The sequence below is a fragment of the Lactuca saligna genome, chromosome 4 (genome assembly GCF_052625555.1).
Source record: "Lactuca saligna cultivar CGN05327 chromosome 4, ASM5262555v1, whole genome shotgun sequence".
NCBI lineage: Eukaryota > Viridiplantae > Streptophyta > Magnoliopsida > Asterales > Asteraceae > Lactuca > Lactuca saligna.
In genome coordinates, this window is record NC_136420.1 from 99,907,344 (window position 1) to 99,934,922 (window position 27,579).

The 27,579-nt window shown below is 32.8% G+C and overlaps 4 protein-coding genes across 8 annotated transcripts; 3 read left to right on the forward strand and 1 right to left on the reverse strand.

Annotated features, from left to right (window-relative positions):
• The first annotated feature begins 1,255 nt into the window (after positions 1–1,255).
• Positions 1,256–3,512, forward strand: LOC145042473 (uncharacterized). Of its 3 annotated transcripts, none has more exons than XM_078990907.1 (10): positions 1,256–1,411; positions 1,640–1,772; positions 1,868–1,942; positions 2,121–2,207; positions 2,364–2,420; positions 2,626–2,718; positions 2,801–2,873; positions 2,955–3,030; positions 3,124–3,214; positions 3,302–3,512. In XM_078990907.1, the coding sequence occupies exons 2-10, from the start codon at positions 1,719–1,721 to the stop codon at positions 3,419–3,421; spliced, it is 726 nt and encodes a 241-aa protein (XP_078847033.1). In that variant the 5' UTR covers positions 1,256–1,411; positions 1,640–1,718; the 3' UTR covers positions 3,422–3,512. The 3 variants fall into 3 exon arrangements, with proteins under 3 accessions (XP_078847033.1, XP_078847032.1, XP_078847034.1); XM_078990906.1 differs by having other exon boundaries at positions 1,258–1,411; positions 1,568–1,772; XM_078990908.1 differs by having other exon boundaries at positions 1,258–1,411; positions 1,657–1,772.
• A 36-nt stretch (positions 3,513–3,548) lies between these two features.
• Positions 3,549–6,599, reverse strand: LOC145042472 (carbonic anhydrase 2-like). Of its 2 annotated transcripts, none has more exons than XM_078990905.1 (9): positions 6,360–6,599; positions 5,992–6,062; positions 5,720–5,875; positions 5,298–5,346; positions 5,049–5,165; positions 4,429–4,482; positions 4,234–4,319; positions 4,000–4,105; positions 3,549–3,899 (listed from the first exon to the last, which is right to left on the reverse strand). In XM_078990905.1, the coding sequence occupies exons 2-9, from the start codon at positions 6,039–6,041 to the stop codon at positions 3,759–3,761; spliced, it is 759 nt and encodes a 252-aa protein (XP_078847031.1). In that variant the 5' UTR covers positions 6,042–6,062; positions 6,360–6,599; the 3' UTR covers positions 3,549–3,758. The 2 variants fall into 2 exon arrangements, with proteins under 2 accessions (XP_078847031.1, XP_078847030.1); XM_078990904.1 differs by having other exon boundaries at positions 5,992–6,071.
• Positions 6,600–8,230: 1,631 nt separating this feature from the next.
• On the forward strand, positions 8,231–11,451 carry PEX14 (peroxin 14). Of its 2 annotated transcripts, none has more exons than XM_078990910.1 (11): positions 8,231–8,328; positions 8,435–8,504; positions 8,767–9,002; positions 9,091–9,309; positions 9,390–9,585; positions 9,893–9,982; positions 10,117–10,166; positions 10,328–10,450; positions 10,530–10,574; positions 10,660–10,728; positions 10,837–11,451. In XM_078990910.1, exons 2-11 carry the CDS (start codon positions 8,459–8,461, stop codon positions 11,332–11,334), a joined length of 1,572 nt encoding a protein of 523 aa, XP_078847036.1. In that variant the 5' UTR covers positions 8,231–8,328; positions 8,435–8,458; the 3' UTR covers positions 11,335–11,451. The 2 variants fall into 2 exon arrangements, with proteins under 2 accessions (XP_078847036.1, XP_078847037.1); XM_078990911.1 differs by having other exon boundaries at positions 8,450–8,504.
• Positions 11,452–20,328: 8,877 nt separating this feature from the next.
• On the forward strand, positions 20,329–23,882 carry LOC145042475 (1-deoxy-D-xylulose 5-phosphate reductoisomerase, chloroplastic-like). The gene is made up of 12 exons (XM_078990912.1): positions 20,329–20,688; positions 20,860–21,038; positions 21,127–21,213; positions 21,282–21,407; positions 21,499–21,561; positions 21,668–21,817; positions 21,913–21,980; positions 22,075–22,186; positions 22,266–22,370; positions 23,045–23,166; positions 23,332–23,478; positions 23,567–23,882. The coding sequence occupies exons 1-12, from the start codon at positions 20,598–20,600 to the stop codon at positions 23,736–23,738; spliced, it is 1,422 nt and encodes a 473-aa protein (XP_078847038.1). The 5' UTR covers positions 20,329–20,597; the 3' UTR covers positions 23,739–23,882.
• Positions 23,883–27,579: the final 3,697 nt, after the last annotated feature.

Sequence of the window (27,579 nt, forward strand, 5' to 3'; positions counted from 1 at the left end):
ATCAAAATGCATGATGCCATGCAACCCAAATGGACCATGTCGAGTCGGGTCAAGTATATACCAAATATAGTTATGGACTTAGACACTAATCCAACAAAACTTATCTGAGTTCGGATTCTTTATGTGAGACAGAGTCAGTAGATTGTTTTGAGGAATCAATTTAATCTCTGAATGTACTGAATGCTTTTAAGGTATTTGGAATTCTCAACCATAAACTTACACTAAAAACAAGTGTTCCGGTCATGTTGCTTCGTAATATTGACCAAATCAAATGTTTGTGCAATGGTACTAGGTTATAAGTAGTTACGGTTGGAAAACATGTCATTGAGGCACAAATTATAGTTGGTAGCTTCTTCAATGAAACTACTTATATACCTCACATTAAGCTAACTCTCTTTGATAAAAGAACCCCCTTTCATTTTCAGCAGAGGCAGTTCCCAATAGCTGTTTGTTTTGCTATGACCATTAATAAGAGTCAAGGACAATCATTATCCACTGTTGGATTGTATTTGCGTAGACCCGTCTTCACTCATGGTCTGCTATGTGTAGCTGTATCTTGCGTGAAAAGTAAAAAGATGCTTGAAGATACTCATATATGATAATGAAGACCGTTCAACTAATAAAACAAGATATGTTGTTTACAAATAGGTCATTTAACAATTTTAGATAATCTTATATTTCGTTTTATTTTTTTAGACATTATAATAACTAATAACACAAATTCTCTTCATGCTACATTATTTTATTTTTTTATGCGTTCCCCCCGCGTTTAACGCGGGTCATAATCTAGTTATATAATCATACTAATGCTTAACCCAAAAATACGGGCGTTACAGGATGGACCTGATGCCAGGCGGCGCCTGATGACAGGTGGGGCCCATTATGTGTTTACTAAGTTTTGTGATTACGATTTTTATGGTTACGCTTTTAGGTACTTCTGATTGAAATGGAAGGGTTCGGTGTGATCGCAACACATTCACTTATATTTCCGCATTATAATGATTATGAGATTGTATTTTAATAACTATTTTTTTTATAAAGTACTTTTGAATATTAAGAAAAAGAGACATGTTAACTTAAAGATAATTAATGTTTTGCTTGAATTAAAAATAAAATTTTTACCTTTAAAATTTCTAAAAAGACATTTTAAAACCTAAAAATACAAGTTTTAAAATGCAACAAATAGTCCAAATAGCCAATTTGAACGATACACTAAAAAAGTTTGTTGGATAGCAGCCTTTAATTAACCTAATAAAAGGTTTTCGTTCATATGCTTCACCAGTAAAGAAAAACCCATTCTCTCTCGTCGCCTCCTCAGGCGATTCCCGATTCCTCGCCGCCAACTTCCATCGTCGGATACCGTCGCACCCAACAGAACCGGCCACCGTCGCACACCACATATTCGATTCAGGTGCGATTTTCTTCCTCTTTTCCCGCTTTCGTTCAACTGCATTTTGCCTGCTCTCGAGAAATCATGTGTTTGTTGCAATCGAAATATATATGTGATGTGTGCAAATTTTAGATGTTTGTGTTCAACTGCATTTATTCTCTCGTCCCCTGATTTCAGTTCAAATCGAAATCATATGTTTGTTGCCTGCTGTCACTGCAATCATATGTTTGACACCGCTATAATCTATAGAAATCTCGCCGACGCAGGGAAGCCACTATCCAACACTTGTGTTTTTTCGACATCAACTGCGGCTCTGCGAGTCTGAACAATGGAAGCGAAGCCCTCTTCTACTTCTCCCTCAACATTTATCGATCAGTTAGTCGTAAGCAAACCACTCCTGCTTCTCTTCGTCTTCTCTGTCTTACTTCTCGTTCTTTCTTGAGTGTTTACCATTATTCGTTTGTTCACGCGACTTAGGTTCCAGGAGATGTGATACTGGACCTCTCAAGCATGGCCAATCAAACTATCAAACTCGGAGGTGGCCTTCGTCAGGTTCTTTTTTCAATTTAGGGTTTATTGTATTTCCTACAACTTAACTTTTTAATTTCACCTCCATTTCGAAAATGAGCTATACTTTGATATTCCAGGTGAAACCTACCTAGTATCTTCTGAACGCAAATTAAATAAGTATTTGAAGGATTGTTTACTTATTTACATTCCGAATTGTTAGGATGGTGATTCCATTTCTGTAATGAAGGCTGGGACGCTGAGATTCACGAAGCCAAACAAATATTGGGTGGAGAGCTCCCATAAGAGGGTAAGCTTGTTGTTTTATGTTTCACTTTTCTTCATCAAATTTACAGAATCTAAATTACTATATCCTTCTTTATCTTTGAAGATGCCTTATGTCTCTTGGTTTTCAATTTTCTGGAATTGTATGTTGATCTTTGCATTCTTTACTGATATTTTGTAGTATGTACCTAGTGCTGGGGATAATGTTCTTGGAGTTGTGGTGGATACTAAACCAGAAGTAAGTTGTACTGAAGTTTTAATTTACAACAATACCTAGGGGCTGTTCTTATTTTAATTTTTTTATTTATTTCTGTTCCACTCTATGGATGTGATCAAGTATCTGAATTTCCTTAAGTCAAAAAGAAAAACAGCCCCTTAGACTTCTTTTTTTGTTCTTCATTCCAACATTTTATTTATTTTTATTTTTCATGTGTTTGTTTCAGAATTTCCTTGTGGATATTAAAGGACCTGCATTGGCATTTCTACCTGTTCTTGCATTTGAAGGAGGAACTAGAAGGAACATACCCAAATTTGAGGTATAATATTCCTTTTTTCTTTTTCTAATTCCATGGACTAAATATTTATATAAAGCTAAAAATTTTACAATCGTTATTGTAGGTGGGCACTTTATTGTATGTTCGTGTGGTCAATGCGAATACAGGCATGAATCCTGAGTTGTCATGCATGGATGGTGAGTCATATCTTTTTTTTTTTTTTTAAAACCACAAAATTATTTAAAAAAAAATTACAATGTATTTCATGTGAATTGCAGCTAATGGAAAAGCAGCAGAGTATGGTGTACTAAAAGAGGGGTATATGTTTGAATCATCCACAGGCCTCTCAAGAACGTGAGACATTGTTATTGCTTCTTGAATAATTTTGAGTAAATTACATTTTTGGTCCTCGAGAATAGCTGGTTTTTACAATTTTGGTCTCTGTAGGCTGCTGAGTTCTCCACCTTATCCAGTTCTTGAAGCTCTTGGGAAGAAGCTCTCATTTGAGATAGCTGTTGGCATAAATGGCCGTTTCTGGGTATGTAGAATTCTTTACAGATTTTCCTTTTTTTTTTTTTTTTTTTTTTGTAAGATATTTTGAATTTGGTGAAATTGGTATACACAGGTGAATGCGTCACAATCATCTACAGTAATTCTGGTTGGAAATGCAATACTAAAATCAGAATCTCTCAGCTTGGTGCAACAGAAGATTTATTTAGAAAAATTGCTCAAGAACATTCAGTGATTTTTAGTAAAAGCTGAAACTATTTTCTCCTGTTGTCAACAATTAATTAACATGAAGATCGAATGCAGTTATATATATGTTCTTTTCCTTAGCCCCATGTATTTTTAATCAACACAAATCAATATAAGAAAGTAAGAAACCATGATATATAATTGGGAAGAAAAAAAAAGGACTTTATGCCAACAAGTTTGCCACCACATAAAATATTAAAAAAAAAAGGATAAATATATCGGATGATATTTGCCACCACATAAAATATTAAAAAAAAAAAGGATAAATATATCGGATGATATTAATATGACTCCATTAAACTTGGTTCGACTTATATGTTGATTGATTAAGATCGAGTCCCAAGGATGTCAAAATGTCCACGAACAAAGTCATAATGTCCACCAATTAGTTTGATTTTTTTACTGGCTACTCCAGATTTAACCTGAGGGTAGGTTAGTAAATTCGCCAATGAATTCATCACCGACTCCTGCATACATGTACAACAACAATAGAAATCACATTTGTATAAAAGTCAACATGTGTTTTTACTTTTTAGTTAAAGATTATGGTAATTTTTATTTATTTACCTTCTCAACAAGTGTTCGAAGTTCAAGACCAGATGCTTTTGGATTCTTTCCAACCACCTTTGCCTTAGCAGGCTTACCAATGCTAACCCAATCATCTACCGAGTCACTTCATCACAAATGAAATAAATTAAGCTTTCCTAATTAATTAATTATGTTTTGTTAAAATAAACAAAACAATTTTTTATTTCGAATATAAAGCATAATTATGTAATAATAGAATAAAAACGAACTTACGGTGATGAAGTTTTTCCATCAGGAAGACATACGAGTCTCTCAATTCCACCACATCGACAGTGGCCAAAGACTAAAATGGCCTCAACCTTAAAAAAGCGATTTTCCTTAATTAACCATTTCACATTGATCCAAATTTTATATATACAAATACTTATAAATAATTGTGTAGAAATATAAATAAATTGCCAAAGCAACCTTGCAAACTAAGATTGCATATTTAATAACAGCACCAACTTCGCAGTACCTTTGCTGTAAAACAAAAACAAACATAACTATCACTAATAATCATAAAATTACAATTTCTTAAATTAATACTTTTTTGCATCTAAAGTATCTATAATGCTATGATACAATGAATAATATAATATAATGCGCACATAATAAACTTTGGACTTCAACTTCCGTTATAAAAATGATATAGAAGAGTTTTTTTTTTGAAGATGATTAATTTTCAATATCCCATTGAGTTCAAAAACGTATATGTACATCTTTTACAAACTAGTTGAAAAAACTAACTTCTAAGTTATAAACTATTTATTGGTCTCATGAAACATTAAATTGTAATAAACTCAAAAAATAAATTAGCTTATACGTATCAAACACAATCTAAGGAACGGACCAACTAACTATGTACAATTCAATCAAACACCATATTGATTGATTCAGATGTGTTATTTAGTCCACAACATAATAATCAATTTTTTCAAAGACAAATCTAAAAAAATAATATAAATCTAGAAAATAAATGGAAATATCAAATATATAGTTGAACTTTTGAAGAAAGATTGTGAAATTGAAGGGACTAATTTTGTCACCTGATTAAATGCAGGGACCATGTTGGCAATATTACGGGTTATGAAAGCTTCCCCGGGTCGCAGGTTCAGGATAGTTATTGGGCAAACTCGGGAGTCCGAACAAGCAAATATTAGAAACTGTGCCAATTTTATAATTATTTAAAAATTTAAATTTAGAGTAATATACAGAAATCCTTGTATGAAATATTAATTATTATAAAATATAGTTTTCTAAAGATCAACAATTTTGATAATTAATGGTCATATTACCTTGGGTTCCGCTTTGTCGGCCAATTTACGATAGGCAGGCATATTTTTGCTGTAAATTTGTACATATAAGTTATTATACAAATTAAATTTTATGAATCTAGTAGTATAACTTTTTTTAATATAAATTATAAAGCCATTACAAAAAAATAAAAATAAAAAAATCTAACAGACTTTTTGATATTCTTCTTATTGGGTCTAACTTGTTTAGATTCAGAAAGTTTGATACGACAAGTAGTTGTGTTTGAATCTTACTCGATAACGTATAGATGCGATTAGATCTGATTGAATCGACAACTATCAAACAACTTCAAAATTATAAAAAGTCCAATGTTAACCAACATTGGATTCAATGAAATTAAATAGAATGTTACTTACCATAATTGACTTTTATATCATTAGTAAATGAGGCTCGAGTAGCTTACTTGAACTCATTGAGCTTGAAGTATGCAAACCCATCGTTGATTCTTTTTATGGGGTCAAATGGTGGTGATGGTGGTGTTGGTCCAGTTATTACTTGCATATTCTCCAGATTAATTTGATTTGTGTTATCTTTTGATTCTACTTCCTTTCCATTTTTACTAATCAAACAATTAAAAATAAAAATAATTAATGTAAAATAAATCATAGTGATCAATGATTTGATGTGTAGTAATCGATCCATTTTTTGAAATAAATAAATTAATATATCACTTACCTTGGTATTTCTGTTGGTACATTTGCTTTTATATTTGAGTATTCTGACATATCGGACTGTCCTTAAAGTTTCTGCAGCAACTTTTGTATACGATTTCAAATAAATTGAATTAATTAATTAGAATAACGACACATATTAATATCATAGTATTTCAACATTTTGTTTATTCACATGTCACATGTTCTATTATAATATTTTTACAATGTTTCATATAGGAAAAAGCGTGTATGAAAAATATATGCTTAAAAAGTAAGATTTATTAACTTTTCCTTTTCAAAACTTATATTGTATTTAAAAGATACTCGAAAAAGCACACTGAATTAAACCGAGTTACAAAAACAGCTAGAGGGTTGCAAAAACAAACTTACCCAACTGAAATTTGCTAAATAGAATAGCGCCAATTTTTAATCCCTAAAAAAAGCTTTTAGATGTCATGTATGTGTTTTGGCATCGATCTGGATGTCCTTTGAAGAGTCATTTCGTTCTTTTGCCTTCTAAAGTCTTCGTTGGTATGATAGAACCTATAAGCCTAACTTTCTTTTTGTGTGACTAGTTAGTTGAAGAAGATGTACTAGCTTTATTGATAAATATAAAATGTCATGCGTTATGCACCGATATAGAATATAAACTAAATAAACATTACATATTTATACGTCTTAACAAATGCAATATATATATATATATATATATATATATATATATATATATATATATATATATATATATATATATATATATATATATGGGAAAAGTGAATATACCTTTAAGGGTATATAAGCTTACGCACCCAAACACACCATAATATGTCGTTTTGTTTGATATATTCATTATAATGTTCTTAAACTTCAACTCTTACCTTGATTTAATTTCAAAATTTTCGATATTTTACTATTATCTTTCTCTTACATCACATGTTTTTGCCGAGCACCTACTAGGCTATATATATTGTAGTTGAAAATGAAATCCATGTAAGAGGAAGATAAATGTGTAATTTATAAAAATCATGGAAATAATTAAGTTAGAAGTTAAATTATAAGAACATTGGACAATTAGAATGTATTATATGATACAAAACGACATAATATAGTGAGTTTGGGTACGTAAGCTTATATACCCTTAAGGGTATATTCACTTTTCCCCATATATATATATATATATATATATATATATATATATATATATATATATATATATATATATATATATATATATATATATATATATATATATATATATCAAACTATCATATAAGGGTATTTCATTATGGTCTTTAGTAGAATACATACATAAGGGATTCCTTTAATTGATCATGAATCCATTATTGGAGGCAAGATCAAAAGAAAACTCAAAATTCGAAGAGAACCCAAAAAAACTCTTTATTTTGCTCTCATTTTAGAAGATCATTGTGAAGATACAAAACACTATGAATCAATTAATCAAAATAACCAGTAATTTGATATTTAAATTGATCAAAAATTTGATTTTCAAGAACACATATGTTATATTTGAACTTTGAATATGGAGAATGTGCATACGAAGGGCTGATCACATATTTATCTTTTAATATTTTTTCTTCATTATTACACTATATATGTGACACGTAACATTCATTCGATTATAAAAGAAAATTATGTAAAGGTTGGGTTCTTATTTGCCACTTGCGTATTAAAAACAAGGGATAATGACTTAAAAGGGTAATATAGTTTTTGATTTGTACACATTTAGTCATTGAGTTTTTTTTCGTCCACATTTACCCCTTCAACTTGTTAAACTGTATACATTTAGTCCTTATGACCGGCTACTCCAGGTTAGCCGGTAAAAATGACTTAATAGGGTAATATATTTATCATTTTGTACACATTTAGTCCTTAATATTTTTATACACATTTAATCATTAATATTTTTCTATTGCAAAATAAGTCATTTTTGTTTTTTTATTCATCCAGTACTTATGAATGATTTGTTTAGGTTTTTCTCACGACTTCTTATGTGGGATAGCCATATGGTGGTGAGATAGTTTTAGGTGGTCCTGCTATATGTTATAGGACAAGATACCTGGTGCGGGCCGACTATAAGTTGTAGGCACGAAGACTCGAGAAGAACGGTTGGATTAAGGCGTCATACCAACAAACTTGAACATTGTACCCCTACCTGAATAAAACTGGAGGACTAAATCTGCAAAGCAGTGAAAACTTGAAGGACCATATAATCAAACATGACATGACCCTGGTGGCAATTACTTGGGAGTGTACTGGGCTTGGTAGAAATTATGAATGTTTGGCGTCGGGATGAGCAAACCATCCTCTCCCTGATCCTTTCGCTGACATCAGTACCTCGGTAAGCTTTCACCCCTCTGATTCATTTATTCTAACCTTTTCGGCCATTAAAGTTGCAGTGACTGAAGCTTTTTGTGTATCGGCTTATTATTTTTCATTTGTTCAAGTTTCTAATTGTGCAGAGTGTGAAGATGGCAACTCCTCCAAACCCTACTGACGGGAACCCCCAAAATCCAGGTCTATTTCTCTACGTACAAGTCTATAGTATATATTTTATGTATATCCGAGTTTAATTTTATCGATATTCAAGCTTAATTATGTTGATATACTTGAAGGGAACTTTAATCATAGTGTTTTGGGTTTGATTAGTAGAAATCGATTCAAGTATGGAGTTGATTTGATTATCAACTTTAAATTTGATGTTAAATACCAAGTTTCCGATTGGTTTCAAGTGAATTGACTTGACTTCCCCCTTGCACACTTGACTCAATGACCACAGTTCCGGAAGCTGTAAAGCCAGTGACCAATGATCAACAAGATGCCGACAGAGGAGCTACCAAGGAACCATCAATATTCGTCAACACAGAACCGATACGAGAAGAACAAGTGCAGAATGCTGTAAAGTTCCTTTCACACCCAAAGGTTAAAGGATCTCCTGTTATGTATAGAAGATCTTTTCTTGAGAGGAAAGGCCTTACAAAGGAGGAGATAGATGAATCATTTCGTCGTGTCCCTGTAAGAAAATTTGATCTACTTTTCTTTGATCATTCTTTTTCTTTTCCATTTCCTTTCATTCCTTACATTGTAAAACTGTAAATGGCAGGATGAATCCCCTGGTGTTTCAACTACTCAACCAGCTGTTGTTAATCAAGGTGTCCCTTCACAGCCTACCTCTAGTATTCAACCACAAGCTCCAACTCAATCTCTGCAACTGCAACCTGTAACTGCTCCCAGTTTGAGGAGTAGGTTTCATTGGTCACATGCTTTGCTTGCTGTTGGAGTTCTTGCTATATCAGGAGCTGGAACTGCTGTAGTTTTTAAGGTAAAAACAAACAGCAGACAATTTCTAACAGCTGACATGTGTTTTTGTTATGCTATTAGTTGACACGTATTTGGTGTTAGAATGCTGTTGTTCCTAGATTGAAATCTTGGATTCGTAAAGTTGTACATGAAGAAGATGAAAAAGAGGACCTTGACAATGAAACAAACAGAAAGCCGACATTAGCTGAAGAAGCAGCAGCTGCTGCAAAAGCTGCAGCTGCAGCAGCATCTGACGTGGCACGTGCTAGCCAGGAGATGTTGGCCTCAAAAACTGAAGGTAACCTCCATTTCTTTAACTTAGTTTTCTTCATTTTGACTTTAATGTTTCTTTTAGGGTAGTTAATTACCTTCTTTGACCAATATATGCAACATACTTTATCTTTTACCCTCATTAGCAACCGACTTGCATCTTTCTACCAATATACACCACTTGTAACCAAAAACCTTTACAAAGCTGACATGGCATTGGTTTCTGCCATGTCATCTGCCACATGTACAAACACACAAACATGGAATTTTTCCCCTTTTCATAAACATTGTGCTGTTTGTATAATTGTATCTGATATAATCTTTGCTGTTTACAGAGAAGAAATACTTTGGGGAACTTTTGAGTCTTTTGGATGTGCAAGTCCAGGAAATGAAGTCAATGAGCAACTCAATAAAGAAGTTAGAAGGTAACCCATAAATTGTTTTTTTTGACAAATATATTAAAAGTTTTCCATTTCCTAACAACTTATGAAACCTACATATCATACTATATATATATATATATATATATATATCTTAGTTGCAACTTTCTACTTTTCAGGACAAAATAACAACATCCAAGGGCGAGAGGTTCAAGTCACAAGCACAAGGGTGAGTTAGATATAAGACATATTTGGACTATGCCTCTATTCCTTGTATATTTATAAACACTATTTGAAGTTATATATATATATATATATATATATATATATATATATATATATATATATATATATCATTTGTTTAATTTATATTTTTTTGGAATATTGCAGCCACCTTACACAAATGGCAGGACAGATTACGACTCCCGGTCAGTTAGATCCTTGTCACCACCACCTGCATCTGTAGTAGAGCCCCCCTCTGCTACACCCTCCCACCCTAAATCTTATATGGAGGTGACTTTTTTTTGTCTGCTTTCTACATAAATGAATGCTCAACCATTACTAAAATTAATTTTTTTTCTTTGATTTGCAGATAATGTCTATGATTCAAAGAGGCGAAAGGCCTCCCAACATCCGAGTAAGTAGAATCTTTTTTTTTTTTTTTTTAATTTTTTTTTTCCGGGTGTGTATTGAAGTGTTTACTTTATTTTTATTTCTCTCAGGAAATCAATGATCAACCACCAAACCCTGATCAACCTGTATCAAATCCTCGCTTGACACCAAAACCTAAGGTTTTCATTAATGATATATAAATATGATACATAGTTTACTATTTTTTATATATAAAAAAATTAACATATTTTACCACTAACACTACTTTTCATGTTTTTACTGACTAGCCTTGGGAGTCACAGGCACAGGGTGGCGGCTCAATCTATGAAAATAACAATGGACTTAACGAGTACGGAGCGGGCCCCACATCTGTCTATCAGGCTAACGGGGAAGGTGGTGGGGCGCCATGGTGGCAACAAAAGAATGTGAAGATTTCTGAAGTGGAAGGTGAAGAGAATAAGGTGACTACTGGGTACAGTGAGCGACCTGTTCAGCGGTCTGCGTGGGTCCCACCTCAGGCGCCACCTGTAGCCATGGCTGAGGCGGCAGCCGCCATCAGACAACCGAAGAAATCACCGTTTGAAAAGGAACAAGGACAGCAGTTGACGGATGAACGGTTTCTGGCTAGGTCAACTGAGGTGACAGATGAGTTGCAGAGGATCACGAAAATATCTGAATCGGGTGGTGTGGTGGTGGAAGATGGTGGTGCAGGGGGGAGCAGCTCGGTGGTGATGAATACAAGTGAGATACAGAGAGAGGAAGAAGGGTTGTATTATGAGGCTTGAACATGTTTGATTTGAAGGTATTTGGTTTGATACTTAGTGATATACTAAAGATAATTACATTACATATTTTGATATGATATTATTGATGAAAAAAATAATGTGCTCTTGGATACCAAATATGCCTCATGATTCGAATTATTCCGATTTGAATTAACTGTCACAACTTACCCTTGGATTCAACTAGTGACATTGAAAGTTGATATTCAATTTGATTACTTTTCCCATTGACTATATATTAAGTGACATTGAAAAATATGTCGGAAAGTACAAGCTATTGATACGAAAGTAGATGAACAATAAATGATTTAACATGAAATGGAGATACTATATATATGCCATAAGTGTAACATATATGAACTCTATATATGAAATTACTATAAATTTATATAAATATTTATGAGTTAGATATGCATATTACTTTTTTTTTTTTAATCAGTGTCGATTTCGTCAATAAACTAGCATGGATGATTAGTATGAAATACATACGATTGCAATAACATTTTTACAAAAGAATATTTATATTTTAATCCTTGTTAAGTAGTGAATGTATAACATTAACATAGTAACAGTATGATCATATAATTGATAAAAATAAATTATGTAACCATATTTTAACAATAGCAATCTGATCTAAAAAAAAACATTTTACCATTTTTACAACGATGGATTCAACAAAGCAATATATTAAAACGAAACAAAAACTAACAAGTAGCTAGCAAGACAAATGTTACGTGCTTTAAAGGGTGAAATGTCCATACAATCCAACCTAGAGTAAGTAAGTTACCTCGATATTTCATCTAAAAACTAAAATCATAAAACGATAATTAAAATTTGAGACAATAATAAAAATGCTAGAACGATAGTTAAAATCTTAAACTAAAATGTTACATCTCTAAAGCTCTGCAATTTGTCATTTAACCATTTTGTCGTGCTGATTAAGAAAGAAGCGTTAACCATTTGTCATGAAACTTTAAACTATCATAAGGTGTCTCGTGTGGAAAATCTATCATTTTATAGAATTAGCGATAGTCACTTTGTGTAGACCTAAAAATATTGATATCGATTTTTCACTCATAAGCGTATTCATCTTTTGGTTTTTGAGTTAATTTGATGCGTTACGATTCGAACCTACAATTAGTTTACAGTGTTTCAGAACTTGCTCCCAAAAAGCATCCACCCTTATTGATTTTCACCATCTTTATTTGATGCATAAGTTAGTTATGTACTAGTTTAAAAACCAACTAATCTAGACTAGCAAATATGCGATAGACAGTGTACCTAATCGATTAATAGGACAGTTCAAGTAAGTCGGGTATCGAACACAGGAACGAAAATAACAAATAAAACAACAACTAAAACATCTACTATTATCTAAGTAAATTAAGCAAATAAAAAGGAAAAAAAAAGGGGGGGGGGGGGGGGGGGGAGGGTTTAGTTTTGCAAGTCAAGAAACTTTAAAGCAATTAACAAAGAAATAATTTAAACTAAAGCAGAAACAACCATAACAATAAATTTCAACTATGCTCCAAAAACCCACAGTCTAAACCAGCGAAATAAAGTCCATCAAATCAACATCCATACTAAAACAACAAGTTGCGCCCATGTGTACAATCACGACTTGCCTTTCCCTTTTACAGTACTGAAAAAGTTGTTTATAGGAAAAAAGGTAAGCACGAAACGTAGTGAATTCCAACACAACACCATACATCAGTAATATGTACCATACACCTGTAATCTAAGCGTACAAGTTAGATAAACAAAGAGTACAAAGCACTTGCTAGCTAAAGTCTAGCATAAAAGGCACATCACAACTCAGGTCATATATTGATCGATACTTACCAGCTCACCTTAGCACATTCAGACTAAGCACTCACCAACACATATACAATCCACACAAAACATGTTCATGAGTGCTCCTGAAATAAGATTTGAGTACACATATACAATCCACAGTCAATCATACATTGGAGGTAAGTATGAATCATCTCTAAGCGTTTAGACATATCAAAAGCATGCTGCAACGTTCATGAGTGCTCCTGAAATAAGATTTGAGTATTGGATTAAACCCACGCTCACATGAATCACTTCATGGAATTAATCACGAGTGATTGTGAGACGATAATATCGTATAATCTTTAAGCCAAGATATATGAGTTGTTTTTTACAAGTTGGTTGTGCATTGATAATGCGTAAACGCATCAGTAACGTGATGTTATAAAACGTATTGTTGTGTACGATTTAATGAGTAAATAATACAAGCATATAAGTCAAAGTTTATCTGTTCCTTTTATCCTAGGAGGTTAAAAGCGATATCTTGGGCACCTCGATGATTTTTTTGACTTATGTGTCGTGCCCGATCAAGACTAAGTTGATGTGTTTAATTAAGTTCTATGTCAGACAAATTAGAAATTGGGAAACAAACTGTTGGACAATTGACTATGTTCCTTGTAATTGCCCACATGATATCATGAGAACAAGGACTACATGATCCCTTATCTATAAGATGTGTCAGAGTTCGATAGTAGCTTTTGAGAGCTACGATTGCTAATCGGATTTTGAAGTCGTACTTGCATTTACAGTTATTAGACTTATCCAAGTGGGAGACTGTTGGATTAAGTGTATATGCCCATAACTATATTTGGTATGTACTTGACCCAATAGTAGGATGGTCCTTTTGGGTTGCCTTCACCATAACAACTTGATTGGATGAATTATGGAGAAAGAGGTTGATTATGATTTATTAATATATTATGCGAATAATATATTAAAAGAGAAATCATATTATTTAATTAATATTGGTCTAGAATTAATTTAGTGATCAAAAGAGATTAACTAAATTAAGGGGACTGCTGTTGTAATTATTAAATAATTGAAAAATGGGTTGAGGATCCCTAAGTTAAGGGATGGACGAAATCTTGTGGAAGCACATAAGGATTTCGTCCAAGGCTAGTGTTTTGGAAGGATCCTATGGGCTGCTTAGGGCTTAAGCAATCAAATTAGGTATTTAACTGAAACCCTAATTCCTCAGCTATATAAGAAACCCCTTTGACATCATATTTTCGGCTACCTGAAACCCTAGAAAGATCTTAGAGCCGATTTTGAGCCTCTCCCCCCCTCTCTCTCACACTCATATTCTCCAAGTTGCTTTTGGTGTTTGTGATCGATTAGATGTATTACACTTGTGATACTAAAGCTCTCAAAGGGTGAAGATCTTCAAGCTACAAAGAAAGGTATCATTCTAACTTATTTATTATGTTAATTTCGAAATAAGCATGCTAGATTAGGGTTTATAAGCTTTGGATGATTATTGCATCTACAATTAGAAAACTTGATCCAAAGCTTTAGGGTTTGCATGTGCACCATTGGATTGTTGTTATGCTAAAAAGACAACACAAATATATCACACGATCTCATGCAAAGACATACATATCAAATGAATGTAATGTAGTAAAATACACACCTCGAACCGAATGTAGATCACAACAGGCAAACACAAAAGCTCTAATGAGATTAAGGAACTTGCTTTCCCCTATAGAAGTGTTATAGATCATTAATAAGCAAATAAGCAACCCTTAGCCATTAATTCAACTGGTTAGTAATTAGGTTCATTTTTAGCTTTTAACACCAAAACTACAGACTGTTCAAGATGTGTTTTCCCTTAAACACATTAAGTCCAAATTATTATCTCATATTCATAAAATTCAGCTCAATACTTTCCAAGGATATATTACACCAATTCTAATTGTTTTTCTATGGTTTATGGTGATTTATTTAAAATTACGTATCAAAGCTGTCAATTCTGGACTAGCCTACAAAGATGGCCAATTCCACCATACCTAGGAATGGAATCAGATTATGAAAATTGGTGGAAAGCAACTAGACTACATTTGTGAGCTTTGGGTACTCGTTTTAGGTTTAAATGATTCTCCTAGAATAATATATGATTTTTACACAAAAGGAGAAGATTGGTAAGTTTTTGCATAGATTTACAACTTGGGGTTTTTCCTTCTCTTAACCAATTAACTACTTAACCAAATGAGACAAGGCCATCTCTCCCGTCAATTTCACATAAAACGTGGACACATGCACATCTTTTCCTTATTTGGAAAAAATAACCCTTATTCCACTAATCTTCACAAAAAAAGTTCCAGTGTGACCAAACAACCCCTACACGCCATAAAATAAACAAATCAAGTTTCCTTAAATAAATTCCATGAATTTATTAATTAGTTACATCTAGGGTAGGGCTATAAACGAACTGAACGTTCGGCGAACCGTTCGTGAACTGTTCGGCGGGAAGTTCGTTTATGTTCGTTTATTTAATAAATGAACGAACATGAACAAAAATTATCGTTCGTTTAGTTAAATGAACGAACATGAACAATGGTCTCGTTCGTTCATTTATGGTCGTGAACGTTCGTTTATGATGTTCATTTACGTTCGTTTATGTTCGTTCGTTTAAGTTTATTTATATTCATCTATATTCAATTATTTTTTATTATATTGCTATAATATATGTTCATTTATGTTCATATATGTTCAATTGTGTTTTATTATCTTTGTTCGTTTATGTTTGTTCGTTTATGTTCATTTAGCATGTTCACGAACATAAATGAACAAACATGAACAAAGTAATTTGTTAAACGAACGAACATGAACAAGAAAATCTTGTTCGTTTATACGTTCGTGTTCGTTTGTTGTTCGGCTAACTTAAACGAACGAATACGAACAAGACCTTGTTCGTGTTCGTTTGGTTCGTTTACAGCCCTAATCTAGGGTATTTTTAAGTAGTTAAATAAAAACATATAAAAAATTCGGAACGTTACACTACGACCCTGTAAGGGAGGGAAGGGGTGTAACCCCTTTGCACACACACTATATTATCGAACCATATCAAACTCGTTTTATACATGTGATTACTCCGTGTTACATGGTTTATCGATGAACACTAGTTCGATTTTATTAACAATTAAGAAAATTATTATATTAAAATAACAGGATAGAAACTAAACCATCAAAAGCTATATAATGTTGAAGTGGTTGGTTGGTGATGCACCCATTAAAAAACAGGTAGCTAACGTTTTTTTTTTTTTTTTTTTTTTTTTTTTTTTTTTTTTTCAAAATTTGTTGGAAGATATGCTTTTTATATTCCCCTAAACCTTAGTTATATTTGATTCTCATAAAATATTTTAAAATTTTCCACTCGAAGCCCTTTCCAAATTAAGATGATAAATTAATTTGTTAATTGACGGAAAAATCGTAAGTTGGTCTCAAAGCGTTGGAAATAGATGCTTAATTATTTCATAGATATAATAAGAAAGATGATAAATGTGGTTAGTGGGTTGTAGGATTCCCACTTTGAGAGTCCAGATTAATTTTCCTTTCTAACTTTTATTTCTAGTTTTATACAAGGTCCATAAATGTCTTTCTATTCTTAACAGAGGTATCTATTTTTATCTATTTCTAATCTTATTTTTCGAGATTGGATATATATATATATATATATATATATATATATATATATATATATATATATATATATATATATATATATATATATATATATATATATATATATATATATATATATATATATATATATATATATATGAAAGGTGAATATACCATTAGGTACCCAGTTTTGTTTGATATATTCATTATAATATTCTTAAACTTCAACCCTTAACTTGATTTGTTTTCAAGATTTTCGAAATTTCACTATTATCTTTTCTTTTACATCACATCTTTTTCCCGAACACCTACTAGACTATATATATATTATAGTTGAAAATGACAATTATGTAAGAGGAAGATATATATGTAATTTATAAAAAATCATTTAAGTAAATTAAGTTAAATTTTAAAATTTAAGAACATTGGGACAATTAGAATGTATTATATGATACCAAACAACATATTATAGTGAATCAAAATATTTTTAAATCATAACAAGTTAATGATCATAACCATATTGGACCATAATATTTTTGAATCATAAATGTTTTGATTATAAATGTTTTGAATCATCTTTATTTGGATCATTTTATGTTCATTATTTTTTTTTAAAATTTTTTATCTTTTAAATTCAAGTTTGGTATCTAAAACACCTTATTTAAAAAAAAAAACCTTTTTACAAAGTCATTAGAATAGTAGGTTTGTATTCCTTAATTTTTTATAATTTTTGGAAAAAAGAATTTCTAGGTTTTTTTTTATAAATAATAATAATAATAATAATAATATATTTTTTTAAATTTTCATGATTATGCTCATATTATAGAAAACTAAATTTTAAGAACTTTGAGTTTTCATATCTTAAGATTTTGGTCCCAAACGAACGCATACCATTTTAAAAATGTTAATACAACCTGGGGTTACAAACTTCATATCAAAACAAACCCTAAAGCAAAAGACAGATACAAAAACTAAGTCTATTAGTAAGTAGATCATATACCAAGATTCAATGAGTCTAAGTGCAAAAGACTATCATTCTAGTCATTTACCAAAAGATCCTTTTCTAAGGACCATAAATTTCTATGCCTTTATACATGAACCGTGAATACATTGGATTTAAAATATAGTATGTGAGAGCATAGAGACAATAATATTTCATGAGCTATATGGATTATAGATACGATAAATATCTTTTTTTTTTTTTTTAATAAAACCATTTATTTTAAACAAACTTAATGCAACATGCACTATATGCAATGTAAGATAACATGCCAATGCAAAATGTATTGATTCTTCCCGTTCTTGGTCTCATACGATTGTTTAATTCATTGTTGAAGCTTACAAATGTATTAATCTTCCTCTAATGGTGTAATTCATTGAAAATATTGAAAACAGTGAAAAACTGAATTTTAATGAAGATTAAGGTGTTGTTTGTTTTTTTGAAGTGAAAATGCTTGAAGTCTGCGGACTATCTTTGCAACCCTATGTAGCAGAAGAGGGGGACCAAACGGCTGCAACATGTAATAAAAAATCTGTTTATTTTTTAACATCTGTAGACTGTTGCAATAAATTAAAGTAATGCGTAAAGATGTTTGAAACAGAGGGTCAAATGTTGCGCCATGCAACACACATGCAACAGTTTTTAAGTCAGAAGTCTTCTGAAAAACAAACAGTTGCGAATTGCCAAGTGCTGTGTGGCGCATCAATAAGTGGTTAGAAGTGTTTTTTTATAAAAAACAAACAACACCTAAGAGTGATTGAATTTGTTTGATTATTAAGATGGTATTAGATTTTTTTTAACACTTCATACTGACCCTAAAAAATATAAATATATTTCTAAAAAATATAAAAATATGTATTTATGCTTCTAAAAAATTTATTTATACTTTTGAAAACGTAAATTATGTCTTTATATGAGTCTCTATTAAAATATAAAATGTAGAAATACATATTTATACTTCTACATACGTAAAAAATATGTATTTATACATCTAAAAACACATTTATACTTCTAAAAATATAATTATTCTTCTAAAAACATAAAAAATACATACTTATGCTTCTAAAAAATGTATTTATACTTCTGAAAACCTAAAATTACGTATCTTAATTTTAAAAAAAGTAAAAATATATATATTTATGCTTTTAAGCCGTATATCTATACTTCTAAAAACCTAAATACTTTTAAAAAACACGTTAATATTTCTAGATGTATTCATACTTCTAAAAATATATATTTATGCATATAATATGGAAAAAATAGTTAAGGTAAAGACTAAAGAAGTAAAAAAATTGTAAAGGTAAGTGTTTCTTTGAGAAATATATTTGATAATAATGTGAAAACCTGTTATATAACATGTAAAACCTACAAAAGTAGAATAGACTTACAAAGTTTCGGTTTTAACATAATAAAAAATGAAATTAAGATAAAACCATTTTTTCTTTCAAAAATCTTAAAGATTTTTATGTCGATATTCCTAAAAATTTAATTATGTATCTAAAGTTGTAATACAAAAAACTTGAAGGAAACGACGACTTATTGAGTTAATTGAAAAGTGAAAACAAACAAAACCAAAACTGCAGATCACGAGCAATACTCATTTCTTGATCGTGTTCTTCGGTAACTTTGCCATTTCCACCCCTAAACATATGTATATAATCCAGTTACCCCTTACTATTTTAAAACTTACACTAGCTGTAGAACCTTTTCACAACTTTTAGTTTCTTTCCTAATTATTTTACACTGACATCTTATTTCTGCTTACTGCATCGACTATCATGTTCAACATTGTTTTGCTTCTTGTCCACCATAACATCTTCACTTGTTCCCATCTTCCTCACACGTGCCTTCTTTATCGGGTATCATTATGGTATGTACAACATAGTTGGCATAACATAATGATGTTATCTTCTAGATTTCCCCTATATTTTTCAATGGGATCCTCTTATTGCACAAAACTTATATTGCCCTCCAAATCATCTCTTATAGAATATTGACATAAGCTTTATACACGTCCATGAATGTCATATGAATATCATATGAAGATCCCAAGTCCCTACTTCCTTTCCTATACTTCCATATAAATGAGGATGTCGACTCCCCTAACTGTCGACCTTTCATGCATGAAGCCAAATAGGTTTATTATGTTGGTTTCGTGTCGCAACTTGGTCTCGATCATTCTCTCTTATAGTTTCATGGTATGACTAAAAAACTTAATATCTTGGGAATTGCCATTTTGACATCTCATGTAATCTTATAATTTAGAAACACATTACACGAGCAATTAAGTGTGTGAAACCTACAAACTCAAGTACTTTGACAACATGACCAAACATGATCATTACTCAACATTTTGTATTCTCATTTGGCCGACTTGGTTTTCTTAACGTATTCAAAACTGTCGTATTCATTATAGCAATCGAGAAGATAACCTATGCACATTTATTTTGAAAGTGACATGGAGGCATTGCAACTAAAAGCCAACCTCAAGGGGTAACAAGTGTAATATTTTCTATTTATAGTATATTCAACAGTCGGTCAGTCACCACCATTCGCCCACTTCCCTTTTTCTTTGAATTTCTTGAAACTCAACGCCCTTGTCGCCAACAGTTAGTGCATACTGGTCTCTTTCTCCAGACCTCCTTACTCTTAATTAAATCTCACATGGTTTTCCGCCAAAAAGCAAAATAAACAAATCCCACTTGATTGTTCAGTCTTTTCGTCTTCCTCATTCTATTCTGACCATTTTCTGGGAATCAAGATTTTCTTCAAGTTTTTAATCGACTGAAATTTGTGAAAAGTTCAAAGAAAAATGTCTTTGAACATTCTATCTCCAACAGAAGCCAGGGTCATCTCTTTCTTGGACACTTCCAAATCCAACACCCACCTTCTCAAGCTTCAAGGTGTTGTTTTACTTACCTAAAATCAAATTTTAGCAAAATTTCTGTATTGGTTTAACTAAGAATACAAAAAAAGTTAATCTTTGATATCTGCAATGTGGATTATGAATTTATGATTTCAGTGGTTATTTTCTATGGGCATTGATTAATTTGTGTCCTTTGGTGTTTTGGTAGGTGGGTTCTCTTTTAAGAGGAAAGATAGTAAGGTAACATGTGGAAAGGGGATCCAATGCGCGGCGGCGCCACCTCCTTCGGCATGGCCGGGAACGGCTGCTGTTCAGCCGGGGACTAAGAATTGGAATGGCCCTAAACCTATTTCAATCATTGGATCCACTGGTTCCATTGGGACCCAGGTGAATTTTGAATTCTTTCGTTTCACTTAATGATTTGCGTATAGTATCTCTTCGATTCGTTTGATTATTTTTAGTTCTTGATGAACAGACACTAGACATTGTCGCCGAACACCCAGATAAATTCAAAGTTGTAGCACTTGCTGCTGGCTCAAATGTCACACTTCTTGCAGATCAGGTAACGAAATCGAATATTAACTTGGTGTTCGAAAGGTTTCTCTTTTGACATTCTACACCTTTTCGCAGATCAAAGCTTTCAAACCACAGTTAGTTTCTATGAAGAACGAGTCGTTGGTTAGTGAACTCAAAGAAGCTTTGGCCGGAGCCGATTACATGCCTGAAATTATTCCCGGCGACGAAGGTGTTATTGAGGTCAGTGTCCATTTTCCTCCATCGTTTCAAGCTTCCGCTACTTAAAAATCCGTCAGATTACTCACCGGAAACTTCTTCGACCCCAATTCAGGTTGCCCGTCACCCAGATTGTGTTACCGTAGTCACCGGAATAATGGGTTGTGCTGGTTTAAAGGTTCATCTTCATATCCTCTCGTTAATGGGATCATCTTTTAGGGTCATATCACATATTTTAAACATTCATCGAGACGTTTTCATAATTTTGTGTTCTCGTTTCTTAGCCGACAGTTGCTGCTATTGAAGCAGGGAAAAACATCGCATTAGCAAATAAAGAAACCTTAATCGCCGGAGGTCCCTTTGTTCTTCCTCTTGCACATAAGCATAACGTCAAGATTCTTCCTGCAGATTCAGAACATTCTGCTATATTTCAGGTACAAAACCCGTTTAAATCATAGAGTATACAAGTTATACATTTATAAACCATTCTTTTTCTTAACATGAAGGATCTAAATGTGATGTTTTTCAGTGTATACAAGGCTTCCCTGAAGGCGCTCTACGGCGTATAATCTTAACTGCATCTGGAGGTGCTTTCAGGTATAGTAAAAGCTTAAAACTTACCTCTAAAGTCGATGGCAAAATTTGGTTTAATCATCATCGAATTATTGTTTTAATCATGGTTTTTGTTTAGGGACTGGCCTGTTGAAAAACTAAAAGAGGTTAAAGTTGCAGATGCGTTAAAGCATCCAAACTGGAGCATGGGGAAAAAGATCACAGTCGACTCTGCCACACTCTTCAACAAAGTAAATCTTGATTTCTACTATTTATTGTTAATTGAAATTGCTAATCGAAAGTCAAAATTAATTCCATTTATTTTGACAGGGTCTTGAAGTTATTGAAGCTCATTATCTTTACGGATGTGATTATGACGACATTGACATCGTTATTCACCCTCAATCTATCATCCATTCCATGGTCGAGACACAGGTAAAGTAATCACTCAAATAACCAAATGGTCTCCAAGCAAACTTGGTTCTGACTCAGTCAAGGGTTCTGCAACTGCTGGCCCACATTGTGGGAGTTTTAATTTAGAGTAAATTACACGAATGGTCCCTATGGTTTGGGGTAATTTACATATTTGGTCCCTAACTTATTTTTTTAACTCGGAAGGTCCCTACTGTTTGTTATTGCTACGCATTTGGTCCCTATTGTTTGTTTTTGTTACGCGTTTGGTCCCTACCTTACGTAAAAAGACAATTATTTAAATAGAAAAAAAATGATAGAGTAGGTAAGGTAAGGAGAGAAGATGAGATTGAGGGTGTGTTTATTTAAATAAATTAAAAAATCAAGGGAAAAATAGATTTTTTATGTAAGACAGGGACCAAGCGTGTAACAAAAACAAACAGTAGGGACCTTCCGAGTTAGAAAAATAAGTTAGGGACCAAACACGCAAGTTACCCTAAACCATAGGGATCATTCTTGTAATTTACCCTTTAATTTAAATGTGGGTTGGGCTTGATTTACATCTCACATGATGCTCTGCTGACAGTGTGGGTCAGTTCAGGGGTTGCTGGAAGAATAATCTATTTTGTAGAAAACAAAACAACTTAATGAAAACTTATACTTACGGTTTACAATTTTTTCGGATTATGATTTTTTAGGATTCGTCCGTCTTGGCACAATTAGGGTGGCCCGACATGCGGTTGCCGATCCTATATACATTGTCATGGCCCGATAGAATACACTGCTCTGAGATTACATGGCCCCGCCTCGATCTCTGCAAGTACGTAATTTGGTCTAAATCACGTATATATTGGTTTTATATTTTATGTTTGTGTCCCACATCAACTAGACAGTGATACAGTGTCAGATCTTTTAAATCTGTATCTGTATATGTCGGTGTTGGTTTAGAAAATCAAGAACTCCACATATATGACATTCTATATAGGTTGGGATCGTTGACATTCAAAGCTCCAGACAATGTGAAATACCCGTCGATGGATTTGGCTTATGCCGCCGGGCGAGCTGGTGGTACGATGACAGGAGTTCTTAGTGCCGCCAACGAGAAAGCGGTTGAAATGTTCATTGATGAAAAGTAAGTGGTTTGTTTGTGTTTGTTGATTGGATTAAGAATTAATTAATATTGTGGTTGGTAATTAATGTGATGGTTTGGTGTTTTTCAGGATTAGCTACTTGGATATATTCAAGGTGGTGGAGTTGACTTGTGAGAAGCATCAATCGGAGTTGGTGACAGCGCCTTCACTTGAGGAAATCATACATTACGATTTGTGGGCTCGAGAGTATGCGGCGAATGTCAAGGCTTCTTCCTCGGGTTTAACTCCAGCTCTCGTATGAAACAAGATCTTTGGATGCAAGAGGATGACGATGAATATGGTGTTAGAATGTTCATTCAAACCAGGAATAAATGTTGTTTGTCATGTAATGGAAAAATATTTGGAATCAAATTTTTATTAAAAAAAGTTATTTATTTATTATAAATTTTCATCATAGTATTTAATACTTTATCGATAGTTGTTCAAGTCATGATAAAATTTTGATAACAAAAACAGGAAAAAAACTTTTTAGGATATCAATACTAAGCTATAGGGGATGCATTTGGCTTTGAGTAGCATATATGTGGAAATAGTTAAAGGTGCGTTTGGTCATGTTTGTTTTCCATAATTTTTTCTTTACAAATTGAAAGGTTTGAAAGCAGCTTAGTATTTTTTTTTTCTTACACATGGATCATTTCTATAATCATACTATTACATAAGGAAAATTTTATAATTTTACTACTGCACATGGACAATATACATAATTCTGCAAATGAATAAAACAATGGCCATTTATGTAATTCTTGCATTAGAGAATTGTAGTTTGAAGAACAATACACGATATTTGCTAAACATTATCTAGGTAATATGTATTATATTGTATTATTTAAATAATATAAAAATAAAACTGATATAAAATACATCAAACATGTTTTTAAATTTTCTATAATGAAAAATGAAAACTCAATACGTTAACCATATAAAATGAAAACTCCACTCCTTTTTCAATATTTTTCTACAAAAACTAAAAATAATTTCCACAACCAAATGCACCATAACCCCTAAAAATAATTTCCACAATCAAATGCACCATAACCCCTAAGGTTCTAGTTTTAATTAGCCAAAGACTAGGGGGTTTGATTCAAATTTATATTGGTCTCCAGAGCTAATCACATTGTGAGTCGTATACATAGTGAAAATTTTATGATTAGATGATGTTAGCCTCATAGTTTTCCAAAACAACATTTTGGCAGAAATAATACAAAATCGGTATTTTTTTTTTTTTTTTGGATAATGAGGGTTTCATATAACGCCTTTTATTAAAATAACAAAGTGATTACAAAAAAAGAGAGAACCCCAAAAGTTCAACCTACACCTATATATGTCAAATATTTGCAATTTTACAGTTGTCCACCCAATCCACATCTGAATCCAACTCCAACATTTGGAATGAAACCAAAAATAGCAAATTTTGTATTCCTTCTTTCTTTATGAATGCAAATTAATCACACAATAGACATAATGATACATGAGCTTCACAATAATGAAATCTCTGTCCACTAGATCAAACTTTCGGCTCACCCACTTTCCAAATAAATTCCCAGCATAAACAATTTAGCTTTTAAGTCCAATAGACAATAGTATATTAGTATCTTCCATTTTCCAAACCATCATCTCTTCTTTCGGACAATCTATTCGTTCAATTTCTTTTGCACTTAGATCCACATTCACCCCTTCAAAATTTATTTATTTATTTATTATTATTTTTTGCATAAATCATCTGCCCAACAGCCCCATAAACACATCTGCCCTCCAATTTATTTCGAATCAACTTATACTTGAGGATATAATCAACATTCTAATGATACCTTCTACTCTCATTTTCAGCCCATCAACATGATTATTTAAGTCACCTTACTTCTCCTTTGATCTCATAGCCTAGAACAGGCCCATGATTACACCCCAGTTATCTCTAAGCCCATCCCATTTATTAACCTTCTAATTTAGCTCATTAGCATGAAGAATCAGCCAACCAACAACCCAATCATATTGGTCCAAACAAAGAGTTAGTTCCCACTTTCCATTTAAACCTCAATCCATGACTTCTTTTCTATAGCCGACATGCAACTTTATTATATCTTTTATCTTCTCGGCGGAATAGTCAACACTAGGGATGTGCATTTGGACCGAGTACTTGAACCAAAAACGAAACCCGGATTTGACCGACGTGAATTAGGACCGAATAAGTTATTTGAGTTGGTTATCGGGTATCTATTTTAACCCAATTCAGTTAACAGGTTATTCGGTTTGAGTTACCCGAATGAAGGTTTAATCGGACCAAAAGAACCGACCCGAAAATTGAATAGTCACTTGATCGATCCCTCTTGGCTCTTGTGTATTGCGTATTGTCGTATCCGTTGATCGAAGTTTCAAAAAAAAAAAAAAAACTACTGAACTCGTCACCCTATCAATGTTATATATATATATATATATATATATATATATATATATATATATATATATATATATATATATATATATATATATATATATATATATACTTGAACTAGATATAAAATTTCTTTATTTGGGTTATTCGAGTAATTTCGGTTCAAAAACATAGTGTACATGTTATTTCGACCTTTTCAGATTAATAACCGAACTGGAACTCATATTACCTGAACCGAACCGTATTAGTATAATCGGTCCAGGTTTCGGTTCCAACTTTACATCCAAATCGGGTTTTGATTACTAAAAAAAATTTGGTTCTTTTTACAAACTTGAGGTCCATAAATCCGCGAGTCTAGAAATTCATTTCGGACAATTGAACCTTCTCGAACTATTTCTTTTTAAGAACCAAAAATATTTGTGCAAAACTAACAGATGCTAAGAAGAACAAAAGGCCTTGTACACGCAATGGATCTTGAAGTACTATTTCTGCATCTCCCTGACCAAATCCGCCCACATTAGGATTACTTGTCAACGGCTACTCAAATTTGATAGATTCGCCTTCTGAAACACGAAGTTCTGACCCCGGAGGGATAATATCAACCATTTGACGTCCATCCGATGCATCCGCTATGGTTATTTTGTATCCCCCCTCCCCCCACTAGCCCCACTACCACTAAATTTATAATTAGAATATTGAAAGCTTCTTATTATTTATTAGATATATGATTTGCTTTTCATTATGCACATAAGGGAGTAGCCGTATGAGATGAAAATCTCACGTACGGTTCTGTATCAGTAACAGATAACATACAAAATCTTGGAATATTCTTATCGGGCACTAGAACGAAACCCATTCTTACCACCCCCCCTGTGAATCCGTAAATCTGAGGAGCATGCCGGGTTATTTGTGTTACACCTGTGAATCCGTAAATCTGAGGAGCATGCTGGGGCCTAAAGATGGAGTTCTAGGAAAAACTCTGTGCCACAACGTAGAGCAAGGATGCCCACAATATGGGATTAAATAAAGGGATTGTGTATTTTATTGGACCGCCACAACGTAGCCAAGGGTTGCCACAACGTGGCAGTTGTTCTAGCCCAAACCCATTATTCTTTTAGGGTTTGCTTCATATTTAAACCCCCCTAAGCTATTTCTAGGGTTCATCACCAGCCCCCAACACCCTTATACCTCAGAGAAACCATAACCCTCATTCCCTTGGTGATTTGTGGCCTATCAGAGCATTTGATAACTTGGAGAATAAGTGAAGGAAAAGAAGGTGCTCTATTATTGGATCTTGCAAGGAATCAACACCATCAACATCTCACATTGCTTTTGGACCTTGGTAAGTGTCAAATGCTCAAACTTTATGGATTGGAGTAGTTAGATCTAATATATTGTTCCATGTCCTTCATGTTTAAGCAAGTTTGAAAGACATAAGTAGCCACGACGTGGCGATTGACAATTTCCCATCTGTTATATTGTTCCAACACCCACGACGTGGCCATAAGTCGCTACGACGTGACGATTGAGATTTCCCGTCTGATCGATTATGTGAGGGCCACAATGTGGCCATGAGTGGACACGATGTGGCAGTTGACTAAATTTAACGTTAACCGTTGAATTTGACCGTTAACTTTTGGCATGGATTGACTTTTGGTCAAATTTTTGTTTTTAAAAGGTAGACTTAGGGTTT

Excerpts from the sequence above, each read along its gene's own strand:
- LOC145042475 (XM_078990912.1), top strand. The coding sequence starts at position 20,598 with ATGTCTTTGAACATTCTATCTCCAACAGAAGCCAGGGTCATCTCTTTC. Across the intron at positions 21,818-21,912 it reads AACATTCTGCTATATTTCAG|TGTATACAAGGCTTCCCTGA; the intron begins GTACAAAACCCG and ends GATGTTTTTCAG. Across the intron at positions 23,479-23,566 it reads GAAATGTTCATTGATGAAAA|GATTAGCTACTTGGATATAT; the intron begins GTAAGTGGTTTG and ends GGTGTTTTTCAG.
- PEX14 (XM_078990910.1), top strand. The coding sequence starts at position 8,459 with ATGGCAACTCCTCCAAACCCTACTGACGGGAACCCCCAAAATCCAG. Across the intron at positions 9,310-9,389 it reads GAACTGCTGTAGTTTTTAAG|AATGCTGTTGTTCCTAGATT; the intron begins GTAAAAACAAAC and ends ATTTGGTGTTAG. Across the intron at positions 9,586-9,892 it reads GTTGGCCTCAAAAACTGAAG|AGAAGAAATACTTTGGGGAA; the intron begins GTAACCTCCATT and ends TGCTGTTTACAG.
- LOC145042472 (XM_078990905.1), bottom strand. The coding sequence starts at position 6,041 with ATGTCAGAATACTCAAATATAAAAGCAAATGTACCAACAGAAATACCA. Across the intron at positions 5,347-5,719 it reads TTCAAGCTCAATGAGTTCAA|CAAAAATATGCCTGCCTATC; the intron begins GTAAGCTACTCG and ends ACAAATTTACAG. Across the intron at positions 4,106-4,233 it reads GATGGAAAAACTTCATCACC|TGACTCGGTAGATGATTGGG; the intron begins GTAAGTTCGTTT and ends TTTGTGATGAAG.
- LOC145042473 (XM_078990907.1), top strand. The coding sequence starts at position 1,719 with ATGGAAGCGAAGCCCTCTTCTACTTCTCCCTCAACATTTATCGATCAG. Across the intron at positions 2,208-2,363 it reads TGGAGAGCTCCCATAAGAGG|TATGTACCTAGTGCTGGGGA; the intron begins GTAAGCTTGTTG and ends GATATTTTGTAG. Across the intron at positions 3,215-3,301 it reads GCATAAATGGCCGTTTCTGG|GTGAATGCGTCACAATCATC; the intron begins GTATGTAGAATT and ends TGGTATACACAG.